The sequence below is a fragment of the Mauremys mutica genome, chromosome 7 (genome assembly GCF_020497125.1).
Source record: "Mauremys mutica isolate MM-2020 ecotype Southern chromosome 7, ASM2049712v1, whole genome shotgun sequence".
NCBI lineage: Eukaryota > Metazoa > Chordata > Testudines > Geoemydidae > Mauremys > Mauremys mutica.
The window spans coordinates 128,196,302-128,220,804 of NC_059078.1; the positions used below are offsets into that span (position 1 = coordinate 128,196,302).

The following is a 24,503-nucleotide window of genomic DNA, read 5'->3' on the forward strand; positions in this document are numbered from 1 at the left end:
TGCCCACAAGCCTTACTGCGGCAGAATGCACACAGGGGCCACCCGCAGGAGAGCAGTGACCCAGCCCCGCGGGCAGCACTGCTGAGAGGACACACCGTACGGACCGACGCAGCGGGGGCCAGCAGTTCGGGCACAGGCCCGAGAGCCCAGGGACCTGAGTTCTGCGCTGCGGGCTCACCTTGGGCAAAGGAGTGGCCAGGGGGCCCTGCCCCCCAACAGCCAGCGGGGAGGAGCGGGTGCTGCTGCTGGACAGAGCCGGCATAGCCATGAGTGGGGAAGGGCCCCTGCCTGCAGGACACAGCAAAGCCCTGGAAGGGGCAGGGAGCGGGACCCCAGGGAGCCAGGCTCACGTGGTCCCTGGGCCTTCAGACCCAGACTGGAGAAAGCCAGGGCCAGGCCAAACCCTCCCCCTCAGGAGAGAGATGGAGAGACCGCAGGGGCCAGCTGCAGGGCTCCCACCTCCCCAGCAGGGGGTGCTAGGAGCAGCCTCCGGCCCCTCACCCCAGCCATCTTCCCCACTCAGGCCGTTAGCAAAACGTGTGTTTATTCGGCTGGCCCATGGATTCCATGCGCCGCCTACAAGTGGGCACGGCCGGGGGGGCAGGCGCCTGCTTCCCTCCAGCACTGCAGGCAGCAGGAGCGGGGCCGCCCCGCAGCTCCGACGTGTGCTAGGAGCAGGCTGGCCTCCGGCAGGGGCTGCCGTCCTTCCCGGCCCGCTCTGGGAGGCTTGGCTGGTTAGTGGGTTCCTGGTTAGATTGTCAGTCAGTGCGGGCAGGGCCTCACCTGCCTGGGCTCCCCAGCAGGAACCTGCAGACACAGAACAGGCAGCATGGTCGGGGGGGGGGCTCCAGGCTGTATCCCGGGAGCCCCCTGCCGCACCCCCCTGCACTCACCATTCCCCACGGGCCACCACCGCCTCCTTCCGCACCAGCCGCTTCATGTCGTCCAAGGGTTTGGCCAGGGCCCGGATCACCCGCGGCTTGTAAGGGAGCAGCTGGAGGGGAGAGGTGCCCGTCAGTGTGGGCACTGCACGCCATGGAGCGAAGGGGGCTGGCTGCCCTGCCCTGGGGAGCGTCCCCTCCCTCCACGCCCCCGGGGGAAGCACGGGGCAGGGACCCCAGCTTCCCCCTGGTCCCTGGCACTCGCCGTGCCCAGCCTGCGCGGAGCGGGGACTTACCACGGGGATGGGCAGGCTGGTGAGCGCGTGGACACACTGCAGCGCAGCGATGCGGATGGCCTGAAAGACACGGAGCCGGGTGAGCGTGGGCGGCAGCGGGACGGGGCGAGGCGGGGCAGGGACGGGGCGAGGCGGGGCAGGGCACGCACCATGGCGGGGCTGGAGGTCAGGCCCAGGAACTTGGTGACCAGCGTGTCGACGTGCAGGCTCATGACGTGCGGCGCCTCCAGCAGCAGGGGCTGCAGGCAGCTGAGGGTGGAGAGCTGCACCACGCGGTCCGGGCAGGATAAGGCCTCGAGCAGCAGAGACAGCAGCTGGGGGGACACAGGCAGTGAGAGGCCCGTCGGCTTGGCCCCCCCGGCCCTCCCCTAGCCCGGCCCGGCCCAGCACTCACCGTGGGCAGCTCCGTCACCAGCACCGGCCTGGGCAGGTGGTTCAGCACATGGGACAGGCCCTTCAGGTAATTGGCCTTCACGCCTGGGGAGAGCAGAGGGTCACAGCCCCATTGTTCCTGGGAGGGGCCATGCGCACACCAAGGGGGCAGCACCCCCGGAGCTGGTGGCCCTGCGGACACTGGGAGCTCATCCGGGAGAGGCCCAGGCAGCAGGAGGGGCAACCCAGGGGGCAGCCCGGGGGAGCGACCTAGGGGGACTGGCAGGTGGCTGGGCCCAGGGGGTGGGAGGGGCAGGCAGCAGGGGGCCAGCCCGGGGGTGGGAGCAGCCTGGGGGAGCAGGAGGGGCAGGCAGCGGGGGGGGGGGGCCCGGGGCTGGCAATGGGAGGGGCCCAGGGAGCAGCAGACAGTGGGAGGGGCTGGCAGTGGGAGGGCCGGCTGGGGGGGGGGGAGCAGCCCGGGGGAGCGGGAGGGGCAGGCAACAGGGGGGGGCGGCGGCAGTGGGAGGGGGCAGGAGGGGCAGGCAGCCGGGGGGGGGGGGGGAAGGGGCAGGCGAGCTGGCCCGGGGGGGCGAGAGCGGCCCAGGGGGCAGGAGGGGCCGGCAGCGGGAGCGGCCCGGGGGCAGGAGGGGCCCGGGGGGTGGGAGGGGCCGGCAGCGGGAGGGGCCCGGGGGGCGGGAGGGGCCGGCCCGGGGGGCAGGAGGGGCCGGCAGCGGGAGGGGCCCGGGGACCGGCGCGCTCACCGGGGCCGGCGGCGTGGAAGCCCTGCACCAGCTTGGGCACGCTGTCGGTGAAGAAGCGCTGGCGGAACATGATGCGCACGTCGGCGTGACACCCCTTGTGCAGCACGTCTGGGGAGTCGGCCATGAGCAGGGAGAAGCCATCGGCCACGGCGGGGCCCAGCTCAGCGTCCCCCAGGAGGCCCAGCAACTGCGGGGGGCGAGAGGAACCGGGAGGCTGAGCGCGGGCAGGTGCCCCAGGCCTAAGGAGAGGGGCAGGGTCTCCCCAGGGGGGCGGCCGCTCACCTTGTCTGTCAGGCGGGAGCTCAGCGGATGGTAGCGCAGCACCAGGGCTTTGGTCACCTGCAGGGGCAGAGACCAGTCAGCTGGGGAGCCGGGCGGGCACTGCCAGCGCCCGCGCCCGCCCAGGCTGCCGTGCTTACCCAGAGGAGCAGGGCGAGGGCCTGGCTTCGGAGCGGGCCCTCGGCAAGGCCGGCCTCCATCCTGCTCACCGCCGTCTCCAAGAGCTGGTCCAGCTGCTGCCCTGGGGGGACGGACGGGACAGGCTGATGGAGCCCTGCAGCGCCCCGGCCGAGCGCCCCGAGGCTGCCCAGCGCCCACCCCACCCTCTTACCTGCCGGGTGCTTGTTCACCAGCCCTGCCAAGCACTTGGCAGCCGCGGTGGCGGTGAAGGGGCAGTCGCAGGAGCAGCTCAGAGCCAGCAGCTCCTGCAGCAGCCTGTCCTGCTGGGGAATCGGCACCTGGAAGAGACCAGAACCCAGTACGGACGCTGGGCGCTGCCCGCGCCACATCCACACTGCCCCCGGCTCAACCCGGGAATCCCATCCCCCGACTCACATTCCTGGGCAAGGAGCAGACGAAGGCCATGAGCAGGGCGACGAGGCGTCTCTGTGCTGCCACGTGCTGCCCGCCCTGCAAGGGAACAGCAGCGCCAGCGTCACCAGCTGCCCGCGCCCCAGCCCCCCCTCCCCTGCTCCCCCCACTCACCTGGAACGGCTGGAAGGGGCAGGGGAAGCTGTCCTGGGGCAGGAAGGAGACCTCCCCGTCCAGGAAGAGGGGCACCAGCTGGGAGACGCTCTGGGCAGCCAGCCTGCGGGGAGACGTGCAGGAGCCTCAGAGCCGTGTCCAGGCAGGTCAGCACAGCGCCCCCTACTGCGAGGGAACAGCCCCTCCTCGCTCAACCCCCGGCCCCGCAGGAGGCAGAGCTGGGGGCTGAGCAGCAGGATGGGCACGGGGTGCGACAAAGTGGAAAATGTTTGTAATATTTTACGAGTCCGGCATGCCTCAGTTTCCCCTGCGCTGTTCCCCCGTGGGTGGGACAGGACTGTTCGCGCTCAGGACAGGCGGAGACAAGGGTGCTGTCGCCTGGCTGGCCTGGCCCCAGATCAGTGGAGATTTGAGACGCCGATGGCAAATCCAGTCCCCAGGACCCTGACACCCAGCGCCCCAGGGGACAGATCTCCCCACCTCTGCGCAGGGAGGCTGAGCCACCCCCCTGCCAGCTGGAGATCAAAGGGCTGGGAGGGAGGTGGGGGGCTCAGAGGGGGCTGCTGGAAGGAGTTGGACCAAGGAGGCCCCAGCCCGACAGAGCTGGAACCCAGGGGCTCCCTACAGCCTGGCCGGGCTCGGGGCTCCCTAGAATGGGCCGTGCTGGAACCTTCAGTTCTCTGGGCGACCCGCCGGCCGGCCTGGGCCATGGCCAGTTACCGAACAAACCCGACTGTCTGGCGGCGCTGGGGGAGTCGCTGCGAACGCTGGGGCAACCTTCAGGGGCTAATGCCCAAGCCTCCCTCGGGGTCTGTCCCAGCTGGACCTGCTGCCTGGAGCTATGGGAGGGTAGGAGGGGGGCTGCAAGGCCGGGGTCCAGGCCAAGGAGGTGGGGAAGCAGCGAGGCTTATCCAGGGGGTCTGGCACACTGACGGGCTCCTCCCAAGCTGGGGCCGTAGCACCGACCCTATGGCTCCGGGCCGCGGCCCCGGTTCGGTGCCGGTGTTACTCACTCAGGGCACAGGTGGGCGCTGGCCGCGCTGACGACGGGCACCATGGCAGTCAAGACCTCCTCCTCCAGCAGCAGCTTCCCCGGTGGCGAGTGGGCGTTCTCTGCAGCCAGCGGCGAGGAAAGGGCCAGGTCAGAGCCTGCCTGCAGCCCACCGGGGGGACCTGCCACAGGGCCTGCAGTGTGGGCTCAGGCGCCCCCGGAGTGCTCCCGGGCACTCGCAGGGCTAGGAGAAGGGCTACAAGGCTGGCGTGGCCATTGCAGGTCCTCTCACCAGCGGGGACCGGGCACTGCCACCAATGGAACCTTCCCTTTCATGCTCCAGGCTGTGACGCGCCTCGCCTGGCAGGGCAGCTGGGCCCAGCCCTGGGGGCTGCCCAGGCACAGGGACAGCATCTGTCCTGGGTGCCTTTGGCTGCTTTCCAGCCCAAAGCCCCCGGTCGGACCCCAACGAGCCACCAAGCCCCCGACTGCCCCCTTCCATGCCTGAGCGTGGGCCTCACCTTGCATGGCGGCCTGCACCGTGACAGCGAGCAGGCAGGGCACCACGGTCTGGTGGTAATACCAGCAGCTCTCGGCATCCCGCTGGCACTGCACCGCCACCCGCTGCAGGCTCTGGCACACGGCCACCGCGTCACAGGCCCCTGCTGGCATGGTCCCTGCAGGGCAGAGAGTGCCATGAACATGCCCCCGGCACAGCGCGCGCCAACACTCCCCCGCTCCGGGGCTCAGGAGGTGGCAGATGCCAAGCAGCACACAGACAAGCTCCAGCCCATGAGGCACAGCAAGGTACCAGCTCTGCTAATGCTCCTCAACCCCGACCCGCAGCCCCCTGCTAGCCCAGCCCTGGGCACCTCCCCTCCCCCAGGGTTCTGCTGACACCCCTCAACCCCTACCCCCAGGCCCAGACTCCAGCTCACGCATCTCTGCTGATGCCCCTTCTGGCGCCCCCTGCTGGCTCCCTCCAGAACCCGCGAAGGCTCCGGCAGGATTCCCCGGTGGCTTTACCTTTCGGCACCTGCCGCAGACACTGCAGCAGGACAGGAACCGTCTCGCGCACTATCCCGGGGTGTGTGGACACGGCTGCCAGCGCCTGCAGGCAGCGCGCCCGCAGAGAGTGCGTGGATCGCCTGCCCTCCTCCTCCCGCTCTGAAAGAAGCGGCACATGGATGAGACCCAGGGCACAGGCTGGCGGCTCAGGATGAGGGTGGTGGTGGGGGAGCAGAGAGACTGGAGACCGGGCACAGCCTGACCTCCCCAGCTGGGATCCGCCCTCAGCCCCGCCCTTTGAAGCACTGCCAGGGCCCAGCCCGGCCCTAGGGCGATGCTGCCACGGCACGGCCATCAGGGAGCCAGCTCTGCTCTGAGCGCCAGGGCCAAGCCGCAGCAGGCTGGCAGTGACAGGAGGGAAGGGAGAAGGGGAGTCTCGGGGGGGGGGGGGGGAGGCAAGGCTCTGTATGGCATAGAATCAGAGAATCGAAGGACTGGGAGGGAGCTCGGCTACTCCAGCCCCTGCACTCACGGCAGGACTGAGTATTATCCAGACCAGCCCTGACAGGGGTGTGTCCAACCTGCTCTTAAAAACCTCCAGTGACAGAGATTCCACAACCTCCCTAGGTAATTTATTCCAGTGCTTAACCCCCCTGACAGGTAGGAAGTTTTTCCTAATGTCCAGCCTAAACCGCCCTTGCTGCAGTTTAAGCCCATTGCTCCTTGTCCTGTCCTCAGAGGTTAACAAGGACAATTTACCTCCTTGGAACAATACTTGAAAACTGTTCTCATGTCCCCTCAGTCTTCTCTTCTCCAGATTAAACAAACCCAATTTTTTCAATCTTCCCTCATAGCTCATGTTTCCTAGACCTTTCATCATTCGTGTTGCTCTTCTCTGGACTCTCTCCAATTTGTCCACATCCTTGCTGCAATGTGGCGCCCAGAACTGGACACAATACTCCAGCTGAGCTCTATCAGCGCGGAGTAGAGCGGGAGAATCACTTCTCGTGTCTTGCTCACAACACTCCTGCTAAGACAGCCCAGAGCGATGTTTGTTTTTTTTGCGACAGCCTTACACAGGTGACTCATATTTAGCTTGTGTTCCACTATGACCCCCCGATCCCTTTCCGCAGGACTCCTCCCTAGGCAGCCATTTCCCACTTTGTATCTGTGCAACTGATCGTTCTTTCCTAATTGGAATACTTTGCATTTGTCCTGATTGAATTTCATCCCATTTACTTCAGACCATTTCTCCAGTTTGTCCAGATCAGTTTGAATTTTGATCCTGTCCTCCAAAGCACTTGCAGCCCCCCCCAGCTTGGTATCATCAGCAAACGTTACATGTGCACTGTGTGCCATTATCTAAATCACTGATGAAGATATTGAACGGAACCGAACTCAGAACCGATCTCTGCGGGACCCCACTCGTTATGCCCTTCCAGCCTGACTGAGAATCACTGATAACTACTCTCTGGGAACCATTTTCCAACCAGTTATATGCACCCACCGTATAGCAGCTCCATCTAGGAGCTGTGCATAGCATGGCCACTGCAGTGACAGGTGTGTGCGGGAAAGTGCCAGTGAGGGGGGCGTGGCTCCGTACAGCGTGGCACGGGCACTGCAGTGCAGGGGGAGGGAGAAACGGGGTGCCAGTGAGGGGGGCATGGCTCCGTACAGCGTGGCAGGAGCACTGCAGTGGGGGGAGGGAGAAGGGGGTGACAGTGAGGGGGGCGTGGCTCCGTACAGCATGGCAGGAGCACTGCAGTGGGGGGAGGGAGATGGGGGTGCCAGTGAGGGGAGCGTGGCTCCGTACAGCGTGGCAGGAGCACTGCAGTGGGGGGAGGGAGAAGCGGGGTGCCAGTGAGGGGGGCGTGGCTCCGTACAGCGTGGCACGGGCACTGCAGTGCAGGGGGAGGGAGAAGCAGGGTGCCAGTGAGGGGGGCGTGGCTCCGTACAGCGTGGCACGGGCACTGCAGTGGGGGGAGGGAGAAGGGGGTGCCAGTGAGGGGGGCGTGGCTCCGTACAGCATGGCAGGAGCACTGCAGTGGGGGGAGGGAGATGGGGGTGCCAGTGAGGGGGGCGTGGCTCCGTACAGCGTGGCAGGAGCACTACAGTGGGGGGAGGGAGAAGCGGGGTGCCAGTGAGGGGGGCGTGGCTCCGTACAGCGTGGCACGGGCACTGCAGTGCAGGGGGAGGGAGAAGCAGGGTGCCAGTGATGGGGGCGTGGCTCCGTACAGCGTGGCACGGGCACTACAGTGCAGGGGGAGGGAGAAGCGGGGTGCCAGTGAGGGGGGCGTGGCTCCGTACAGCATGGCACAGGCACTGCAGTGCAGGGGGAGGGAGAAGCAGGGTGCCAGTGAGGGGGGCGTGGCTCCGTACAGCGTGGCACGGGCACTGCAGTGGGGGGAGGGAGAAGGGGGTGCCAGTGAGGGGGGTGTAGCTCCGTACAGCATGGCAGGAGCACTGCAGTGGGGGGAGGGAGATGGGGGTGCCAGTGAGAGGGGCGTGGCTCCGTACAGCGTGGCAGGAGCACTGCAGTGGGGGGAGGGAGAAGCGGGGTGCCAGTGAGGGGGGCGTGGCTCCGTACAGCGTGGCACGGGCACTGCAGTGCAGGGGGAGGGAGAAGCAGGGTGCCAGTGAGGGGGGCGTGGCTCCGTACAGCGTGGCAGGAGCACTGCAGCGGAGGGAGGGAGAAGCGGGGTGCCAGTGAGGGGGGCGTGGCTCCATACAGCGTGGCAGGAACACTGCAGTGGGGGGAGGGAGAAGCGGGGTGCCAGTGAGGGGGGCGTGGCTCCATAGAGCGTGGCAGGAGCACTGCAGTGCCGGGGGAGGAAGAAGGGGGTGCCAGTGAGGGGGGCGTGGCTCCGTACAGCATGGCAGGAACACTGCAGTGCCGGGGGAGGAAGAAGGGGGTGCCAGTGAGGGGGGCGTGGCTCCATACAGCGTGGCAGGAGCACTGCAGCGGGGGGAGGGAGAAGCGGGGTGCCAGTGAGGGGGGCGTGGCTCCATACTGCGTGGCAGGAGCACTGCAGTGCCGGGGAAGGAAGAAGGGGGTGCCAGTGAGGGGGGCGTGGCTCCGTACAGCGTGGCAGGAGCACTGCAGCGGGGGGAGGGAGAAGCGGGGTGCCAGTGAGGGGGGCGTGGCTCCATACAGTGTGGCAGGAGCACTGCAGTGCGGGGAGGGAGAAGGGGGTGCCAGTGAGGGGACGAGGCTCCATACAGCATGGCACAGGCACTGCAGTGCAGGGGGAGGGAGAAGCGGGGTGCCAGTGAGGGGGGCGTGGCTCCGTACAGCGTGGCACGGGCACTGCAGTGGGGGGAGGTAGAAGGGGGTGCCAGTGAGGGGGGCGTGGCTCCGTACAGCATGGCAGGAGCACTGCAGTGGGGGGAGGGAGAAGGGGGTGCCAGTGAGGGGGGCGTGGCTCCATACAGCGTGGCAGGAGCAGTGCAGTGGGGGGAGGGAGAAGCAGGGTGCCAGTGAGGGGGGCGTGGCTCCGTACAGCGTGGCAGGAGCACTGCAGTGCCGGGGTGTGACGTTATTGATATAAATGGGGACCATATAGAACATGGGTTGCAACCAAGGTCCTGTAGTGGCACCAAACCTTGGGTAAAGGGGGTCATCTAAGGTGTCTAAGACCAGGTTCTGGGTTGCTGGTTATGATTATGCTGTCTGTATGTCTGCGTATCATTTTGTAGTTGAAGTTATAAGTATTGGCTCTGTAATGTCTGTATTCTGTATTATGCTCTGCCTCTGGGAAGTGTCCCAGACAAAGCTGATGTTAGCCCGGCATAGCTGGCTTGATGGCCCATTAAAGGGCCATCGGCTACACAATTGACCCATGGAGAGAAGGCAGACACGCCTTGTGACTCAGCAAAGTATGCAGGGACTGGCCCATGTGACTCCAGGCTCCATTTTGCTGTAAATTTCCACAGTGAAGACAAAGGGATTCTTACACCTGGAAAAGTCTATATAAGGCTAATGCCTCATCTCCATCTTGTCTTCAATCCTGCTTCTGACCTCTGGAAGGACTTAGCTACAAACTGAAGCTCTGCACGAAGGACTGTTGACCCATCCCAGCGGGGGATGTTCCAGAGACTTAATCTGAACCTGCAGTTTACTCCAGCACTGCTGCAAGCCTGAACTAAGAACTTTGCCATTACTGTATGTAATTGATTCCATTTAACCAATTCTACCTCTCATCTCTACCTTTTTCCCTTTGTAAATAAACCTTTAGATTTTAGATTCTAAAGGATTGGCAACAGCGTGATTTGTGGGTAAGATCTGATGTGTATATTGACCTGGGTCTGGGGCTTGGTCCTTTGGGATTGAGAGAACCTTTTTCTTTTATTGGGGTGTTGGTTTTCATAACCATTCATCCCCAGGACGAGTGCACTGGTGGTGATACTGGGAGACTGGAGTGTCTAAGGAAATTGCTTGTGTGACTTGTGGTTAGCCAGTGGGGTGAGACCAAAGTCCTTTTTGTCTGGCTGGTTTGGTTTGCCTTAGAGGTGGAAAAACCCCAGCCTAGGGCTGTGACTGCCCTGTTTGAGCAATTGGTCCTGATTTGGCACTCTCAGTTGGGTCCCGCCAGAATCGCTCCGTCACACGGGGGAAGGAGAAGCAGGGTGCCAGTGAGGGGGGCGTGGCTCCGTACAGCGTGGCAGGAGCACTGCAGTGCCGGGGGAGGGAGAAGTGGGGTGCCAGTGAGGGGGACGTGGCTCCGCACAGCGTGGCAGGAACACTGCAGTGGGGGGAGGGAGAAGCGGGGTGCCAGTGAGGGGGGCGTGGCTCCGCACAGCGTGGCAGGAACACTGCAGTGGGGGGAGGGAGAAGCGGGGTGCCAGTGAGGGGGGCGTGGCTCCGTACAGCGTGGCACGGGCACTGTAGTGCAGGGGGAGGGAGAAGCAGGGTGCCAGTGAGGGGGGCGTGGCTCCGTACAGCGTGGCACGGGCACTGTAGTGCAGGGGGAGGGAGAAGGGGGTGCCAGTGAGGGGGGCGTGGCTCCATACAGCGTGGCAGGAGCACTGCAGTGGGGGGAGGGAGAAGGGGGTGCCAGTGAGGGGGGCGTGGCTCCATACTGCGTGGCAGGAGCACTGCAGTGCGGGGGCAGGGAGAAGGGGGGTCCCAGCCTCTCCCAGGGTGGTGGCGATGGGACCTTCCCCCGGGTGGAGAGTTGCCCCCCCGCCCACACCAGCCGGGCCCCGTACCTGACTGTAACTCCTCCGCTAGCCTCTGCACCATGCGCCCTGAGAAGGCCCCGGGGTAGGTGGGGGCCAGAGATCCTGCGGCCTCCATCGCGGCCACGCTGCGGGGAGGAAGAGAAGAGGTGAGAGCCGGCGGGTGGGGCCAGCAGGGTCCCACCCCAGCCACACACAGCGGGCAAAGGGCTCGGAGCACAGCACCGCGGGGAGACAGGCTGGGTTCACAGCCCCTCAGTAGGGGAGCAGGTAGCTACGCCCCAACCCTGGTCACTCCTCCATTCCCGCGGCAGGCCCCGGTGGAGTTCTTGGGGGGGCAGGGCACCCGGGACCCCAGGAGCCCAGGCATGCTGGGTTTGTTCTAGCCAGGCCTGCCCACAGGCCAGGGAGCCCTGCAGCCACTCACCAGCTCTGGGAATCGTCCGCGTGCAAGACGAGCCGGGTCAGGTGATCCACGACCAGCTGCACGTCGGGGGGAGCCAGGAGCCCTGAAACGAGACACGGCTGAGCTGCGCCAGGCCCAGTGCCCAGGGCACTGCTCCGCCCCCACGGCCTGCAGCGCCATCTAGTGCCCCCAGGTGCTGCCACGGCCCAGCCCAGCCGGCGGGGAACAGGGCCCCAGGGCGCCCCCTACGATCAGCACCCTGCAAGGGACTGACACCGGCCCATAACCAGACAGCCCCCCCGAGCTGCCAGCACCAGCGTCCCCCCCTCCCCCGGGAAGACACCAACCTGGCAGCGTGCCCAGGACGGTCAGGGCTCGGATCCCCACCAGCTGCAGCTGCACGCTGGGGTCCGTCACTGCCGAGAACAGCACGGAGCACAGCGGGGCTCGGGAACACAGCAGGGCGCTCTCCTCTGGGGGACACAGACACAGCGTCATGGCCCTGCGGGCACAAGTCCCAGCACCTCCACCCCACAGGCCCCATCCGGCCTGAGGGCTGCACAGATTTCACACACAGCACACCTCACCCACCACAGAAGTGCAGCCACCTCTGAGGTGGGACGCAGCAGCTGGTTCATCTGCACGTCAGTTTAAAACACTAATATTGAATGTGCTGCCGGCCCATCCCTGCCAAGTTCAGGGCAACGGGCTGCGCCTAGGACCAGTCCGGACCGTCGGGGGCACCGCGGAAGCAGGTGATGGCCCCCCATGCTGGGGGGTTGGGTTAACAGCCTCACCTTCATCCTCGTGCCCCCACTTCTGCTGCAGCTCTAAGAAGCCCAGAAGCATCTCCAGGATCGTCCTCCGCTGGCTGCTCTACAAGGGAGCAAGGCACAGCCCAGGTCAGAGCCCCGGCTCAGAGCTGGGAGGGGGGTCCTGTGCAGTGTCCCAGCACCAGGCCCCCCCGTGCACACTGCTCTGGCGGGCGCCCCTCACCTGTGGGTGCTGGTTGTACTGCTCCAGCAGCAGGGGAACGACGCTGCTGGTGATCCGGTGGCCGGCTCGGAAGGAGGCGCCCGCCGCTGCCTGCAGGAGCTTGGCGCTCGGCCACACCAGCTTCATATCAGGCTCGCACAGATGGTGCCTGCAGTCTGAGAGAGCAGGCGTCAGCTACGTCCCCCGGAGCCCCAGGCCACGCTGCTGCTCTCCGCTCACCCAGAGCCCGCAGGCGCCCCTGCCATGCCCACCCTCTGCTGGGAAGGGTGTGACCCTGGCAGTTCCCCAGGCTTATCCCCCAGTCCATGCTCCCCGGCATGTCCTGCGAGGGGGGCACAGGATGCGGAGTGGCGGTGGGGAGAGCCGGGAGGGGACAGTCAGTGCACACAGTCCCCAGAGCCGGCCGTGGGGCCCCGTGCAGGGCCCCTCCAGGAGGTACCTTGCAGGATGCCGCTCAGGAAGGAGTCTAGCAGGTCCTCAGTGTCTGAGCTGAGCACGGAGCGGGACAGACAGGCAGCCAGGCCGCGCAGCGCAGCCAGAGCCTCCACCTCGACCTTCTCGCTGGCCGTCTGGAACACCTGGGGGAGGGAGTCAGACATGCCCAGACGCCGGCCAGAGGCAGCTGGAAACTGAGCACTGGGCCCCACCCCAAACGCACTCCCCAAAAGCCCCGAATAGCCCCGATGGGGTCTGGGCTTTGCCCAGGTTCCCCCCAATCCTCGTGTTCTGGGCAGGGCTGCCAAGGCCGACCGCAGTGCTCTGGGGCTCTCCTGTGGGGAGGGGGAAGACTCCTCTTCCCAGCAGGGAGCCTTCTGCCCCCAGATGCGCCCGTGGGGCCCAGCTGCACTCACCTCCCGGCGCAGGGACGACCAGAGGCTGGGGAGGAATTCCTGCAGCTCCTTCTGCCCGTAGATGGTGCAGCAGGCGCCCTGCAGGAGGGAGCCAGGACAGACGTTAGGGAAGAGCCAGCAAGGGAGGGGGCCGGAGAGCAGGGACCCCCCCGGCCAGGGCTCAGCCTGCCAGGCTGGCTGTGGGCAGGGCTGCAGGGATAACCGCACTAGGGCCAGGGAGGAGAGACCCAGTGCTCCCACTCCCTTCAAGCCAGCAGGAGCCCGTGTAGCAGTAGAGTTTAGTGTTTGTATTTTTAGAACTGAGAACGAAGGAGAAAGGATCAGAGCGTAGTATGATTGTATTCTGCTGGGATGTGGTTTTTTCCCAACAACCCAGGGTCGTTCTTTCCTGCTGCTATCCAGTCGGGGTGGCCGGCAGAATACAATCAAATCAATACATCCGACATTATTATCCTTTATCCTTCCTTCTAAGTTCTACAAAACACAAACAATAAATCCTACTGCTACACCTGTCCCCCGTACCAGGGTCTGCAGGGAGTCCAGCTTGGCGCTCTGCATCTCCGAGTCCATCTTCTCGATTAGCAGCGGCAGCAGGAACTGCAGAGAGAGAGAGAGTCAGGCTCCCTGGAGCCAGTCCAGCACCCAAGCCCACACTGCCAGCTCCCCCGTCCCAGGACAGAGGCAGGGCTGCAGGTGCAGAGCCTTCCCCAGTGCATGGCTGCCAGCAGCCACCCTGAGCTCGCAGGGCAGGGGACATGGGCTTGCAGCCCTTTCCAGGGGAGACCCAGCCCATCAGCTGCCATCTTCCACCAGAGCGCTGAGACGTAGCACAGAGCGCTCGGTGTCAGTGCCGGAGCCAGCCTGGCCGCTCCCAGCCATTCACACCAGAGCGGCGTACGCTCGTGACAGGGAGGGGCACCAACCAAGGGAACCACACCCCAAGGGGCGGGGGGATTCCCCGGCTGTGCCATTTTTAAAGCAAGCTGGGATGTTTTTCTAAGGATTATTTCAGGGCAGGTCTCCAGCCTGTCACACAGGGGGTCAGACCGGACGATCACAACGGCCCTGGGATCTGTGAATTCCCTTCTCCCACCACGGTGCGCCATGCAGGGAGCTGCCTCTGCTCAGAGGTGCCGCCCGCGGCTCTGGAGAGGGGCCGGTGCCCAGACCAGCACGTCTGCTCCTACAACCCAGAGCCCAGGGCATGGAAACACCAGCCCGCCCTCCCTCCAGCTCAGAAGGGCCATGCTCCTCGGCGTAGCGGCTGCTGCCCACCTGGGGGGCGTCGTACCTCAGCAAACTGGGGCGTGGAAGCCAGCACGGCCCGGAGGCTCACAATCAGGTCCTCTCTCTGAATGCAATGAGGGTCGTTGGGGGGCTGGAACGGAAGCACAAAGAGCAGGACGCCCGTCAGACCGATTCCTCAAAGAACAGAACAAGCAGCAAAAGATGCCGCCGTGGCTGAACCAGAGTCAAAGAGGCAGTTAGAGATTTAAAGGCGTCTTTTAAACCCTGCAAATCAAACTCTACCGAGGAAAACAGAAAGGAGCATAGACTCTGGCAAGTTTCTTTGCATGGGTCTTCACGGCTGAGGATGTGAGGGAGATTCCCACACCTGAGCCAGTCTTTTTAGGTGACACATCTGAGGTGTCATTAGAGGAGGTTTTGGAACAAACTGATAAACAGCAATAAGTCACCAGCAATAAGGACCAGATGGGATTCACCCAAGAGTTCTGAAGGAGCTCAAAGATGTGAAACTGCAGAAGTATTAATGGTGGTATGTAATCTACCGCTTAAATCACCCTCTGAGCTAGGTGACGTGCACAGCTAATGGGACACCAATTCTTAAAAAGGCTCCAAGGCGATCCCGGCAATTACAGGCCAGTGAGCCTCACTTCAGTACCAGGAAAACTGGATGAAACTTGAGTGAAGAACAGAATTACCAGACATAGATGAACATAATTTGTTGGGGAAGAGTCAACATGGTTTTTGTAAAGGGAAATCAGGCCTCATCAAGCTACTAGAATTCTTTGAGGGGGTCAACAAGCCTGTGGCCAAGGGGGATCCAGTGGATGTAGTGGACTTGGACCTTCAGAAAGCCTCTGTCAAGGTCCCTCACCAAAGGCTCTTAAGCACAGTAAGCTGCCATGGGATAAAATCCATGATCCTCTCGGGGATTGGTCACTGTTTAAAAGAGAGGAAACAAAGGGACCAGAGACCAGCAATACCAGGCAAACGAAGCTGGCCTCACGCACACTGTCCTGCCCTCAGAAAGGTCCTCGGCCTACGACACCGAGACCCACAACAGGACGCTCACCAGCCTCGGTTCTCACCCTGCCCTCTCCCCCCCAGCCCTGGCCAGGACAGGGCCCCATGGGAACATGCTGACGGGCGATGCACAAGGTACGGGGAGGGGAGACTCACTCACAGGAGTAAAATCAATGGGGAAGTAGCAGGATGTCACTTCAAAGAGCTCCTCCACGAAGGGACCTGCGGGGAGAGAACAGAAATGGCTCAGTCCCAGGGCCAGCCCCACAGGAGACCAGGCCAGGCGCCCGACAGGCGTGTCACCCAGGCCAGGGGCCAGCCAGCCCAAGGCAGCTCAGGACCACAGGGGCCTGCAAGGGTGGTGGATGCCCAGGGGCCCCCTCAAGCTGCCTGCAGCAGGGCTGAGGGCGGCAGGGCTGCCGGCAGCAGGGCTGCCAGGCGCTTACCCAGCACATAGTCCTTGAGGATGAGGTCGCGGACGATCTGGAAGGCAACCAGCAGATTGCGAGGGTCCTTCTCCCCGTCCATCACCTGGATGAAGCCGAAGGTGAAGTCGGCGCCCAGGCCCTTCAGCTCTGCAGAGGGAAGGAGCAGGCACAGCGATGGCCCAGGGTCCCCACAGCCCAGCCACTGGGCCAAGCCACGGGGCACTGCCTGTGGGCTCCCCCCTGCCCCCAGCCAGGCCACAGCGCCCACCCTCCCCACTTCCAGCGGGTCACCTCCTGGCCTCACCTTCCTCTCTGGTGCGCATGAAGTTGGTGATGATGCTGTAGACCGTGTGGCGATCCAGCTGCGGCAGGGACTGCAGGGGAAGAGTGGAGGAGTTAGGAGAACTCACAGATCACGCCCACTGTGCTCCACAGCAGAGGGATCACGGCACCGCTGACTGGGGGCTGGAGGGACTACGCCATGCGGTGCTGCCAGGTGACGGGATGCCAACACGAAGGACACGCGCCCCCGGGGGGAGGCGTTCGTGTGGCACACAGGGGTGTGCGCAGGAGGAGTGCAAGGCTGGGCAATCGTCTCACAGAACAGGAGGAATCCCCGTTGCTTGGAGGTCTAACCCTGGCCTGCAGAACAGCCTGAAGGACCCTATCCCGCCCTGGCCAGAGGGGTGGGGGCGCGGACCAGATGGGACCCAAGGCTCTGCTCTCTGAGACTTTTCCAACCAGAAGGGAGCCGGCTCCTGAGCAGCCCTGAGCCGCCAGCCAGCAGGGAGTCCCCAGGGACCAGCGCTGCCTTCCTCCAGGCATGGCTTGAGCCACACCACCACGCGGGGGGGCAGAGGAGCAGGAGATGTGCCCCTAGCCAAGAGGCAGCCTGGCTCACCAGACCATGCCCGTGACATGTGACCCTGGCCCCGGGGGGCGCAGACGGAAGCTGGGAGGGGCCCGCAAAGGGGTGTGACAGACGGGCTCTGGCCGCTCACCTGAACGTGCACCTCCTGGAAGATGGCTTTGAGCACAGACACGGCCAGGCCTGGGGCCAGCACCTCGCACAGGCTCTGGGGACAGGGAGAGAAAAGCAAGGTACAGCACAGAGCTGCCAGCCACCACCGGAAGGTGATCTGCAGCAGAGTGGGGTGCCCCACGCTATCCCCCCCCGACCCACAGGACAGGATTGATCAGCTGTCCCCTCACACCCTGCACAGCTTAACATCACAGAGCCCACAGCCAAATCCTGCGCCAGAGGGACCCACCCGCTAGTCCGTGGCCACTAACATGTAAGAAGGGTGATCCAATCTCCTGCTTCAAGGGCTAAGCTGCCCTTGCCCCCACCCCCCAGGGTCAGGAAGGCATCTGCCCTCCCCCCATGCATTAGAAGTGGCTTCAGCTCCTTCGGAAGCACCCTACGTGTGGAGGAGATGAGACAATGGCTGCTGCAGCACAGACAGGAGGGGCCCACAGACTGTCCCCCCCACCCCTAGACAGACAGATGCTGCTGGTTCCCGGCTCTGCCCTGGAATCCTTCTCCCGGGGGGCTGGCCGGCGAGGGGGCTGCAGCAGCAGGAGAAGCGAGCTCACCAGCGCGTGGAGTCCCTGCAGCACAGCAGGGATCACAAGGTGATGATCCTTCAGCCGGTTCTCATAGAACAGGACCAGGTGTGTCACTGCACAGAAACAAACCCCTGAGATGTGAGACCCCCAGCTCTGTGGGCTGAGCCCACACCTCCCCGAGAGCCATGGCACCTGGGACAGGGCAGCAGAGAGAACCCAATGCACTTCCTGGGGAGCACCTGGCTCTGGAGCGGCTGCAGGCTTTCTGCCATCAGCAGCACCACCCCCTCCCCCTGGATGCCCCCCCCCCCAAGAACAGCCCTTTCTGCACCCCATGGCTGAGCGCTAATGAGGTGAGGCTCTGCCCACGGCTGGGCGGAACCAGCTAAGGGCCTGGGCGTAAGTGCGTGTGCAAAGACCGGGCCAGGAGCTGACAAGTCAGCTCAGCCAAGCAGAGACACACCACAGCAGCCTGGGATTCCCCCCACCCGGTTCCAGACACGTTCCTCTGCCCTGAATCACAGCCCAGAGCACCCTGGGGCCACTGCGGCAGGAAGCAGATGCCAGGAGCCAGCTCACAGCACCTGTGTTCTCTGCTGCTGCAGGGGAACACTCAGAGCCCTGGCATGAGAGCGCCTTGGAAACAAACAGTGACCCCTTTCACACAGCAAGGCTCCCAGTGCAACCCTCCCCTATAAATTCAAACCACATTGTTTTATATGTAACGCTATGATAAATGCTGGAGCCAAGCGGGGTTTGGGGATGGAGGCTTGCAGCTCACAACCCCCAGGAAATAACCTTGCGACCCCCTGAGGTGTCCCAACCCCCCGGGCGCTACGGCACATCATGCACATGGGAAGTCAGCCAGCTACCAGAGCAATGCCCATGCTGAGCTGCACCCACTCCCATGTCCAGGGCTGCAGTCACACCGGGAGAAGGGGGCTGGCACGTCCCCTACCTTCCTCCTCTTGGAGCATGGAGTGACATTGGAGCAGGACCTGGGACAGCAGCTGGAGGCCTCGCCCACGCGTGCGAGGTTCTGTATTCTCAAGGCAGGACCTAAAGGGGGGGTGGAGAACGATGACAGGGCTGCGGTGAGCAGAGCCCACACTCTGTGTACAAGTGAGGGGGAGAGTAGTGGTCAGAGCAGGGGCCGGCAGCAAGGACTACTCTGCTCTGTGCCCAGTTCTGGCACTGGCTGCATGGCCTTGGCAAAGTCACTTCCCCTCTTGGTAACACAGCCCCGTGCCTGCCCTCGGGGGAGCAGGACTGGGGGACCTCGCCCACTCATCTGGCCAGGGCTTTGGAGTTGACACCAGAGGCCTCTCCCCCCACCAATACATCCACAACAGAGAAACCCCAATGCTCCGTTAGCAGGAGCCAGGCAAAGAAATGGCTCTTGGTTCCGACTGGCCGCAGGGACTGAGACAAGGACAAGGACCCTTCCCTGAGAGCACCCACCCAGCAGGGAACTCCCGGGGAAGATGGGGGGTGGGGCAGTTACTCTGGATCCTGGCAGGCAAAGATTTGGTGGCGACTCCTGCTCGGGTTGGGTCCCAGAATTCATTCTCCTGAAGCAACCCGGTATGCAGGGGCTGGGCAAGGGCAGGGGCACTCAGCTCATCCCCAGAGGGGGCGCTGCCTGGTTCCGATCCAGCCAGAGTGCACAGGGGGTCTCGGCTCCAGGCCAAGGGAGCGACACAAAGCCCCCTCTGCCTCTAACGCTCCTGCTCCTGACTTTCCTGAGCCGGAGGAGGAAGAGGGAGGTGGTGTACGAGGTTCCTCTCACCCCAGGGCTTCCACGATCTCCAAGATTGTCCAGCTTCCCGCTTTCACCCCTAGAAAAGGAGACAAATGGTGAGCCAGGGAGAGCCCAACGCATCCCTCAGACAGACAGGGCCCCAGAGCGCGGGGCTGGGCTGCTCGGCCTCTCCGGGGAAGGAGAGGCAGGCCGAGCTGATGGCACAGGTGCCATGCGTTTCCTGGGGGCATGACGAGGAATTGTGGTGCTTGGCAGGGGCTGGTGTACACACGCCAGCTCCTGAGGAGACAATAGGCTGGGGACGGTTTTACCAAGTCTCTGCATCGCCTGGTGCAGCACAACTCGGTGCCACACAAGCGTCTGAGTTCCAGTCCCACGCAGGGATCCCTTCCTCTGGCTCCCTATGCAGCCTCACTGGGTGGGGGGGGATACATGGGAATACACAGCCAGGGGAGCTGGGGCTGGCTGCCTTCAGCAGAAAAGTCCAGCCCTGGGATCCAGTGTTTTGGTGACATCTTTGCTGAGCGGGCAGCCCGAGTGGGACAGCATCAGGAGTCCCAGGTTCTATTCCTAGCTGTGGCTCAGATCCCTCAGGAAGGTCATGTCATCTATCTGTGCCTCAGTTTCCCTACCAGTAAAGCAGGGCAGGGAGAAAGCAGAATCCCTGTCAGCGGAGGGGCATTACAATCAACACTGTCCCCACGTGACTGGCAGGGCAGCCACCCACTGAGCATGCTCTGGGTCAAAATTCTGTCCCTCTCCCAGGCGTTCAGTCCTCAGCTCGTGTCCCCCACCCTGCTGCAAACACTGCTTAGGCTCCGGCTAGCCCAGTTCATGCCCCTGTTAAGTAGTTCAGTCGATCTCCCCGGTATTGGGCCGGAAGGAGGAAGGAACCTGTAAGGTTAGCACACCAGGCAGCTTGCTAACTTCAAATGCTGGTCAGGAGAAGCCGAGCCCAGAAGCAAGAGGGTCAAGAGGTTTGTGGTGGGCAGGTGGAGCTACCTGAACAGGCGAAGGACGAGGGGCCTTCAGCAGGAAGACCACGGAAGCAGGGGCGGCTCTACAAATTTGGCCGCCCCAAGCAGTCATGCCCGGGAGGCGCCCCCGAGCCGCGGGAGCAGCGGACCTGCCGCAGGCATGACTGCGGAGGGGACGCTCGGCCGGCGGCTCCAGTGGACCTCCCGCAGGCATGACTGCAGACGGTTCACTGGTCCGGCGGCTCCGGTTGAGCTGCCACAGGCATGCCTGCGGGAGGTCCAGCCGAGCCGCGGGACCAGTGAACCGTCTGCAGTCATGCCTGCGGGAGGTCCACTGGAGCCGCCGGCCGAGCGTCCCCTCCGCAGTCATGCCTGCGGCAGGTCCGCTGCTCCCGGGGCTCCGGTGGACCTCCCGCAGGCATGACTGCGGCAGGTCCGCCAGCCCAGCCTGCCGCCCCCCCGGGAAAGGGCCGCCCCAGGCGGGTGCTTGCCCCGCTGGGCTCTGGAGCCGGCCCTGCACGGAAGGGCTGCAGGAGGACTGGTTACTCTCAGGCAGGGAGACCTGGAGAGTGGGCCCTGGATCAGCAGCACAAGGACCTGGAACAAAATGCTGCTACTGACTGTCGGGTTTGTGTCTGAAGAGGGGAAGGGAAAACCGGCTGTACCTTTCTGTGTTTATTGTGGGAACCGGAGATTGGTTTTCACTAGCAGGCTTCTGGGAATTACTACACTGATGTACGTGAACAAATGATGCCCAGAAGCAGGCTTTGCATCAGACAGTGCAAAACTATGTTCCCTTCATGGGTGGAAGAAAGGGGAAACTGAGGCAGGCACCCCCGTCATGCTGCAGCCTGCTGCTGGAGAGCATCCAGCCCTTGACCTGCACAAGACAGTCTGTAAGTGAAGAGCCTCAGCAGAGTTATGGGGGGAGGACTGGAATAGTAGGGGCGTGCAGGCCAGAACCGACAGGCACTGGGCGAGCTAGGAAGAGCTCAGAACTAGAATCGCAGGGGTGCCACGGGTCACCAATCATTGAAGGGCACTGCCAGAACTGCGTGTGGAAAAGCGGAAATGGAATCGCACAGGAGTGGGTTAGGATGCAATGAAGTTGCATCGGAAACTCCAAGAAGGAAACATGTAATGTGCAAATCTGAAAGCTCAACTGTCAAGTCTCCTTCCTTAAACTGTCTCCTAAGAGGCCAGGACCACCACACCTCCAAGGACTCTAACCCTGAGCAATGAACTTCTGCACTTGCAAAGGCAAGATTTAAAATAATACCTACAGAGAGGCGTGTTTCCTCATAAACAGGAAAAGGCGGAAGTATAGTGACTTAACCATGACAAGTTACAAACGCTTCTTGAGGTTAAGCTACCTGCTCATTCGGCTACGTTCTGAGGCTAGAGCATTTGCTCAATTCTCGGGTGACCGGAGGCGTGAGTATTTTCACCGAGTAACCGCATCAGCCTATGAAAGACACCTTTTTTTTGCGGATACAGACTAACACGGCTGCTACTCTGAAACCTTTTGTTGACTGTGCCAGCAGTGGATATCGCTATAGGGTTGAACATGGTATAGCCGTAAGCACAGGCAAGATCCAATTGTGCTCAGCATGGTTTCAGAAACTATGGTAAACCTGTGAAACTCTCAGCATCGTCAATCTATGGTGGTATGGCAGAGAGTGCCAAAGGTTAATATCCATTGTGTAAACCAGTATTTCCACGCATCACTTTGCGCTGTCTTTCCATGTTGTTGTTCTCATGAGGTCTGGGGTGAACAGAAGTGCAAGATTTACCTTCTCTGTACCATTCATTCATTTGTGTACAGCATGTTCCGCTGATTTGCCTCCACTCTAAACTAAACACTCCCAGCCTTTTGTCTCTCTTTCCAGACCTCTAATCACTGCTGCATCCTGTCATTTCTTCTAGAGCCTTTCAAATGTGGTGGCCAGGAACGAGGACGCCCTCAAGGTGAGTGTGTGATGGATTTCATAGTGTGGGGGGAGTTCAAATTGTTCCTTCCAACAAACATCAACACGAATTTCACTTGCCATCATGTTAGCCAATGACATTCTGCATTATCTGCTAGCTTTGCCAGCTCAGCCCTTTCCCCAACTCACTGGTAAACATGTTACAAACCAACAGTCCCTGTACAGCCCCCCAACCCAGCTTCCATGAGATCAAACGGACCATGTACGCCTACTGCTCTCTTAGCTCCTTTCCAAACCAATGCCAGGTTAGTCCCTAGACGCAGCCATACAGCCTTGTGTCCTTAAAAGCCAAATTCCAGATGCGGCAGAATCCCTTAATATAACAGTCACCGAATTACTGGTACAAACAGAATGGCAAGTTCTCTGGGGAACCAAACAGCACAAACCTTGTCAAGAGAATCTTGGAAATGTGGGGCTGGAAGAGATCTCAAGAAGTCCTTTAGTCCAGCCCCCTGCACTGGGGCAGGACTGAGTAAACCTAGACCATCCCTGACAGGAGTTTGTCTAACCTGTTCTTAGAAACCTCCCGTGATGGGGATTCCACAGCCTGCCTTGAAGCCTGTTCCAGAGTGCAACTATCCTTACAGATTAAGCCCAATACTTCTTGTCCTATCCTTGATACACATGGAGAACAACTGATCACTGTCCTCACTAACAGCCCTTAACACAGTGGTCCCCAACCTTTTCCGGGTGGCAGACGCTGGACGACGAGCCACTGAGGACCGTGGCCAGCGGACAAGCATCCGCCAAAATGCCGCTGAGAAGCGGCAACATCAAGAGGCGTCACTGCCGAAATGCCGCCGAAAATTGGCAGCGGCGCCTATTGGTCTGCCAGCCAGTACGCGGGCGCACACAGACGCCATGGCGCCCGCAGGCACTGCGTTGGGGACCACTGCCTTGACACATCTGCAGACTATTATCAGATTTCCCCCCCAGTCTTTTCTCAAGCAAACATGCCTTTTATTAACCATCCTTCACATGCCAGGTTTTCTAAACCGTTTATCATTTCTGCTGTTGTCTTCTGGACTCTCTCTCTCTCTCATGCCCATCTTCCCCGAAGCGCGGGGCGCCCACACTTGGACACAGCAGTGCAGCTGAGGCCTCGCCAGCGCCCAGTGCAGTGGGGATGGTTACCTCCCACACCTCACCTACCACAGGAGAGACCTATCCCACCACGAGAGGTGCCAGGGAACCTACACACAGGAAAGGCAGCCAGTGACCAGGCCACGGCAACCCCAGAAGGTGCAGATGTCACCCAAGTCACCTGGAACACTCTGTTCCTGTAGCCAGTCTTGCCCACCCACCCCCAGGCAAGTGTCCCTGACCATCCTAACCCAGATTCCCAGCATCCCCACTAGCCCCCAGTGCCCTGCCTCCCAGCACACTGCCCCGCATCCCCACTGCCCCAGCCCTACATCCCCCCAGCCCCGCCCCATATCCAACACCCCCCTGCCCCAGCCCAGCCCCAGCCCCGCCCCATGTCCCATATACCCCAGCCCCAGCCCCGCCCCACATCCCCCAGCCCAGCCCCAGCCCCGCCCCCACATCCCCCAGCCCCGCCCCACGTCCCATATACCCCAGCCCCAGCCCCGCCCCACATCCCCCCAGCCCCAGCCCCGCCCCCACATCCCCCAGCCCCGCCCCACATCCCGCCCCCACATCCCCCAGCCCCGCCCCATGTCCCACATCCCCCCAGCCCAGCCCCAGCCCCGCCCCACATCCCACCCCCACATCCCCAGCCCCGCCCCACGTCCCATATACCCCAGCCCCAGCCCCGCCCCACATCCCCCAGCCCAGCCCCAGCCCCGCCCCCACATCCCCCAGCCCCGCCCCACATCCCGCCCCCACATCCCCCAGCCCCGCCCCATGTCCCACATCCCCCCAGCCCAGCCCCAGCCCCGCCCCACCTCCCACCCCCACATCCCCAGCCCCGCCCCACGTCCCATATACCCCCTCCCCAGCCCCGCCCCACATCCCCCAGCCCAGCCCCAGCCCCGCCCCCACATCCCCCAGCCCCGCCCCACGTCCCATATACCCCAGCCCCGCCCCACATCCCCCCAGCCCCAGCCCCGCCCCCACATCCCCCAGCCCCGCCCCACAGCCCCCCCCCACATCCCCCAGCCCCGCCCCATGTCCCACATCCCCCCAGCCCAGCCCCAGCCCCGCCCCACATCCCACCCCCACCTCCCCCAGCCCCGCCCCCACATCCCGCCCCCAGCCCCGCCCCATGTCCCATATATCCCATCCCCGCCCCACATCCGACACCCCCCTGCCCCAGCCCCACACCCACACCCCCCAGCCCCGCGCCGGCCGGTACCTGCCGCCACCTCGGCCGCCCGCCCGTCCTGCAGCCCGGACACGAAGTCCCGCACCCAGCCCCGCAGGGCGCCGTCCGGCCCCTCAGCACCGGCCACCGCCGCCGCCATGATGCGCTGGGGGGGGCGGGGGACAACCACAGGCGCATGCGCGCCAGAGAGCGACCACCCTCCCGTCACGTTGGACAGGCGGGACAAAAATCTGTCACGTGACAAACGGGCCCAGGAGCTGCCAGTGCGCGTGCGCGCAGGGACAGACTCAGTGCCGGGGAGAGGAGCTTGGATGAAGGGCGGGGCCTGTGACTCCCAGTGGGAGGGGCTCAAGGCGCGGGAGGGGCCGGAGTTAAAGCGGGTCAGGACCTCCCCCCCGAGGCTGTGACCGTGTCCGAGCCGAGACTGGAGCAGGCTTTGGGGGGCGGGGTCACACTCAGCCCCCCCCCCACAGTCCCATTGGTCCGGCCCGGGGGCGGGG

The 24,503-nt window shown here is 63.3% G+C and overlaps 1 protein-coding gene across 2 annotated transcripts; it reads right to left on the bottom strand.

Moving 5' to 3' along the window:
• Window positions 1-527: 527 nt before the first annotated feature.
• MMS19 (MMS19 homolog, cytosolic iron-sulfur assembly component) lies at window positions 528-24,217 on the bottom strand. Of its 2 annotated transcripts, XM_045025070.1 has the most exons (31): window positions 24,034-24,217; window positions 18,779-18,827; window positions 17,948-18,048; window positions 17,017-17,102; window positions 16,422-16,496; window positions 15,725-15,794; window positions 15,439-15,567; window positions 15,153-15,214; window positions 14,016-14,102; window positions 13,247-13,321; window positions 12,725-12,802; window positions 12,313-12,451; window positions 11,874-12,028; window positions 11,675-11,753; window positions 11,225-11,350; window positions 10,899-10,980; window positions 10,502-10,599; window positions 5,312-5,452; window positions 4,807-4,962; window positions 4,308-4,407; window positions 3,295-3,397; window positions 3,145-3,219; window positions 2,921-3,047; window positions 2,730-2,830; window positions 2,593-2,649; window positions 2,311-2,497; window positions 1,572-1,654; window positions 1,327-1,491; window positions 1,178-1,237; window positions 894-994; window positions 528-807 (listed from the first exon to the last, which is right to left on the bottom strand). In XM_045025070.1, exons 1-31 carry the CDS (start codon window positions 24,140-24,142, stop codon window positions 780-782), a joined length of 3,084 nt encoding a protein of 1,027 aa, XP_044881005.1. In that variant the 5' UTR covers window positions 24,143-24,217; the 3' UTR covers window positions 528-779. The 2 variants fall into 2 exon arrangements, with proteins under 2 accessions (XP_044881005.1, XP_044881006.1); XM_045025071.1 differs by lacking the exons at window positions 15,153-15,214; window positions 15,439-15,567; window positions 15,725-15,794; ... (3 more) ...; window positions 18,779-18,827; window positions 24,034-24,217 and having other exon boundaries at window positions 14,000-14,084.
• Between the last annotated feature and the right edge of the window lie 286 nt (window positions 24,218-24,503).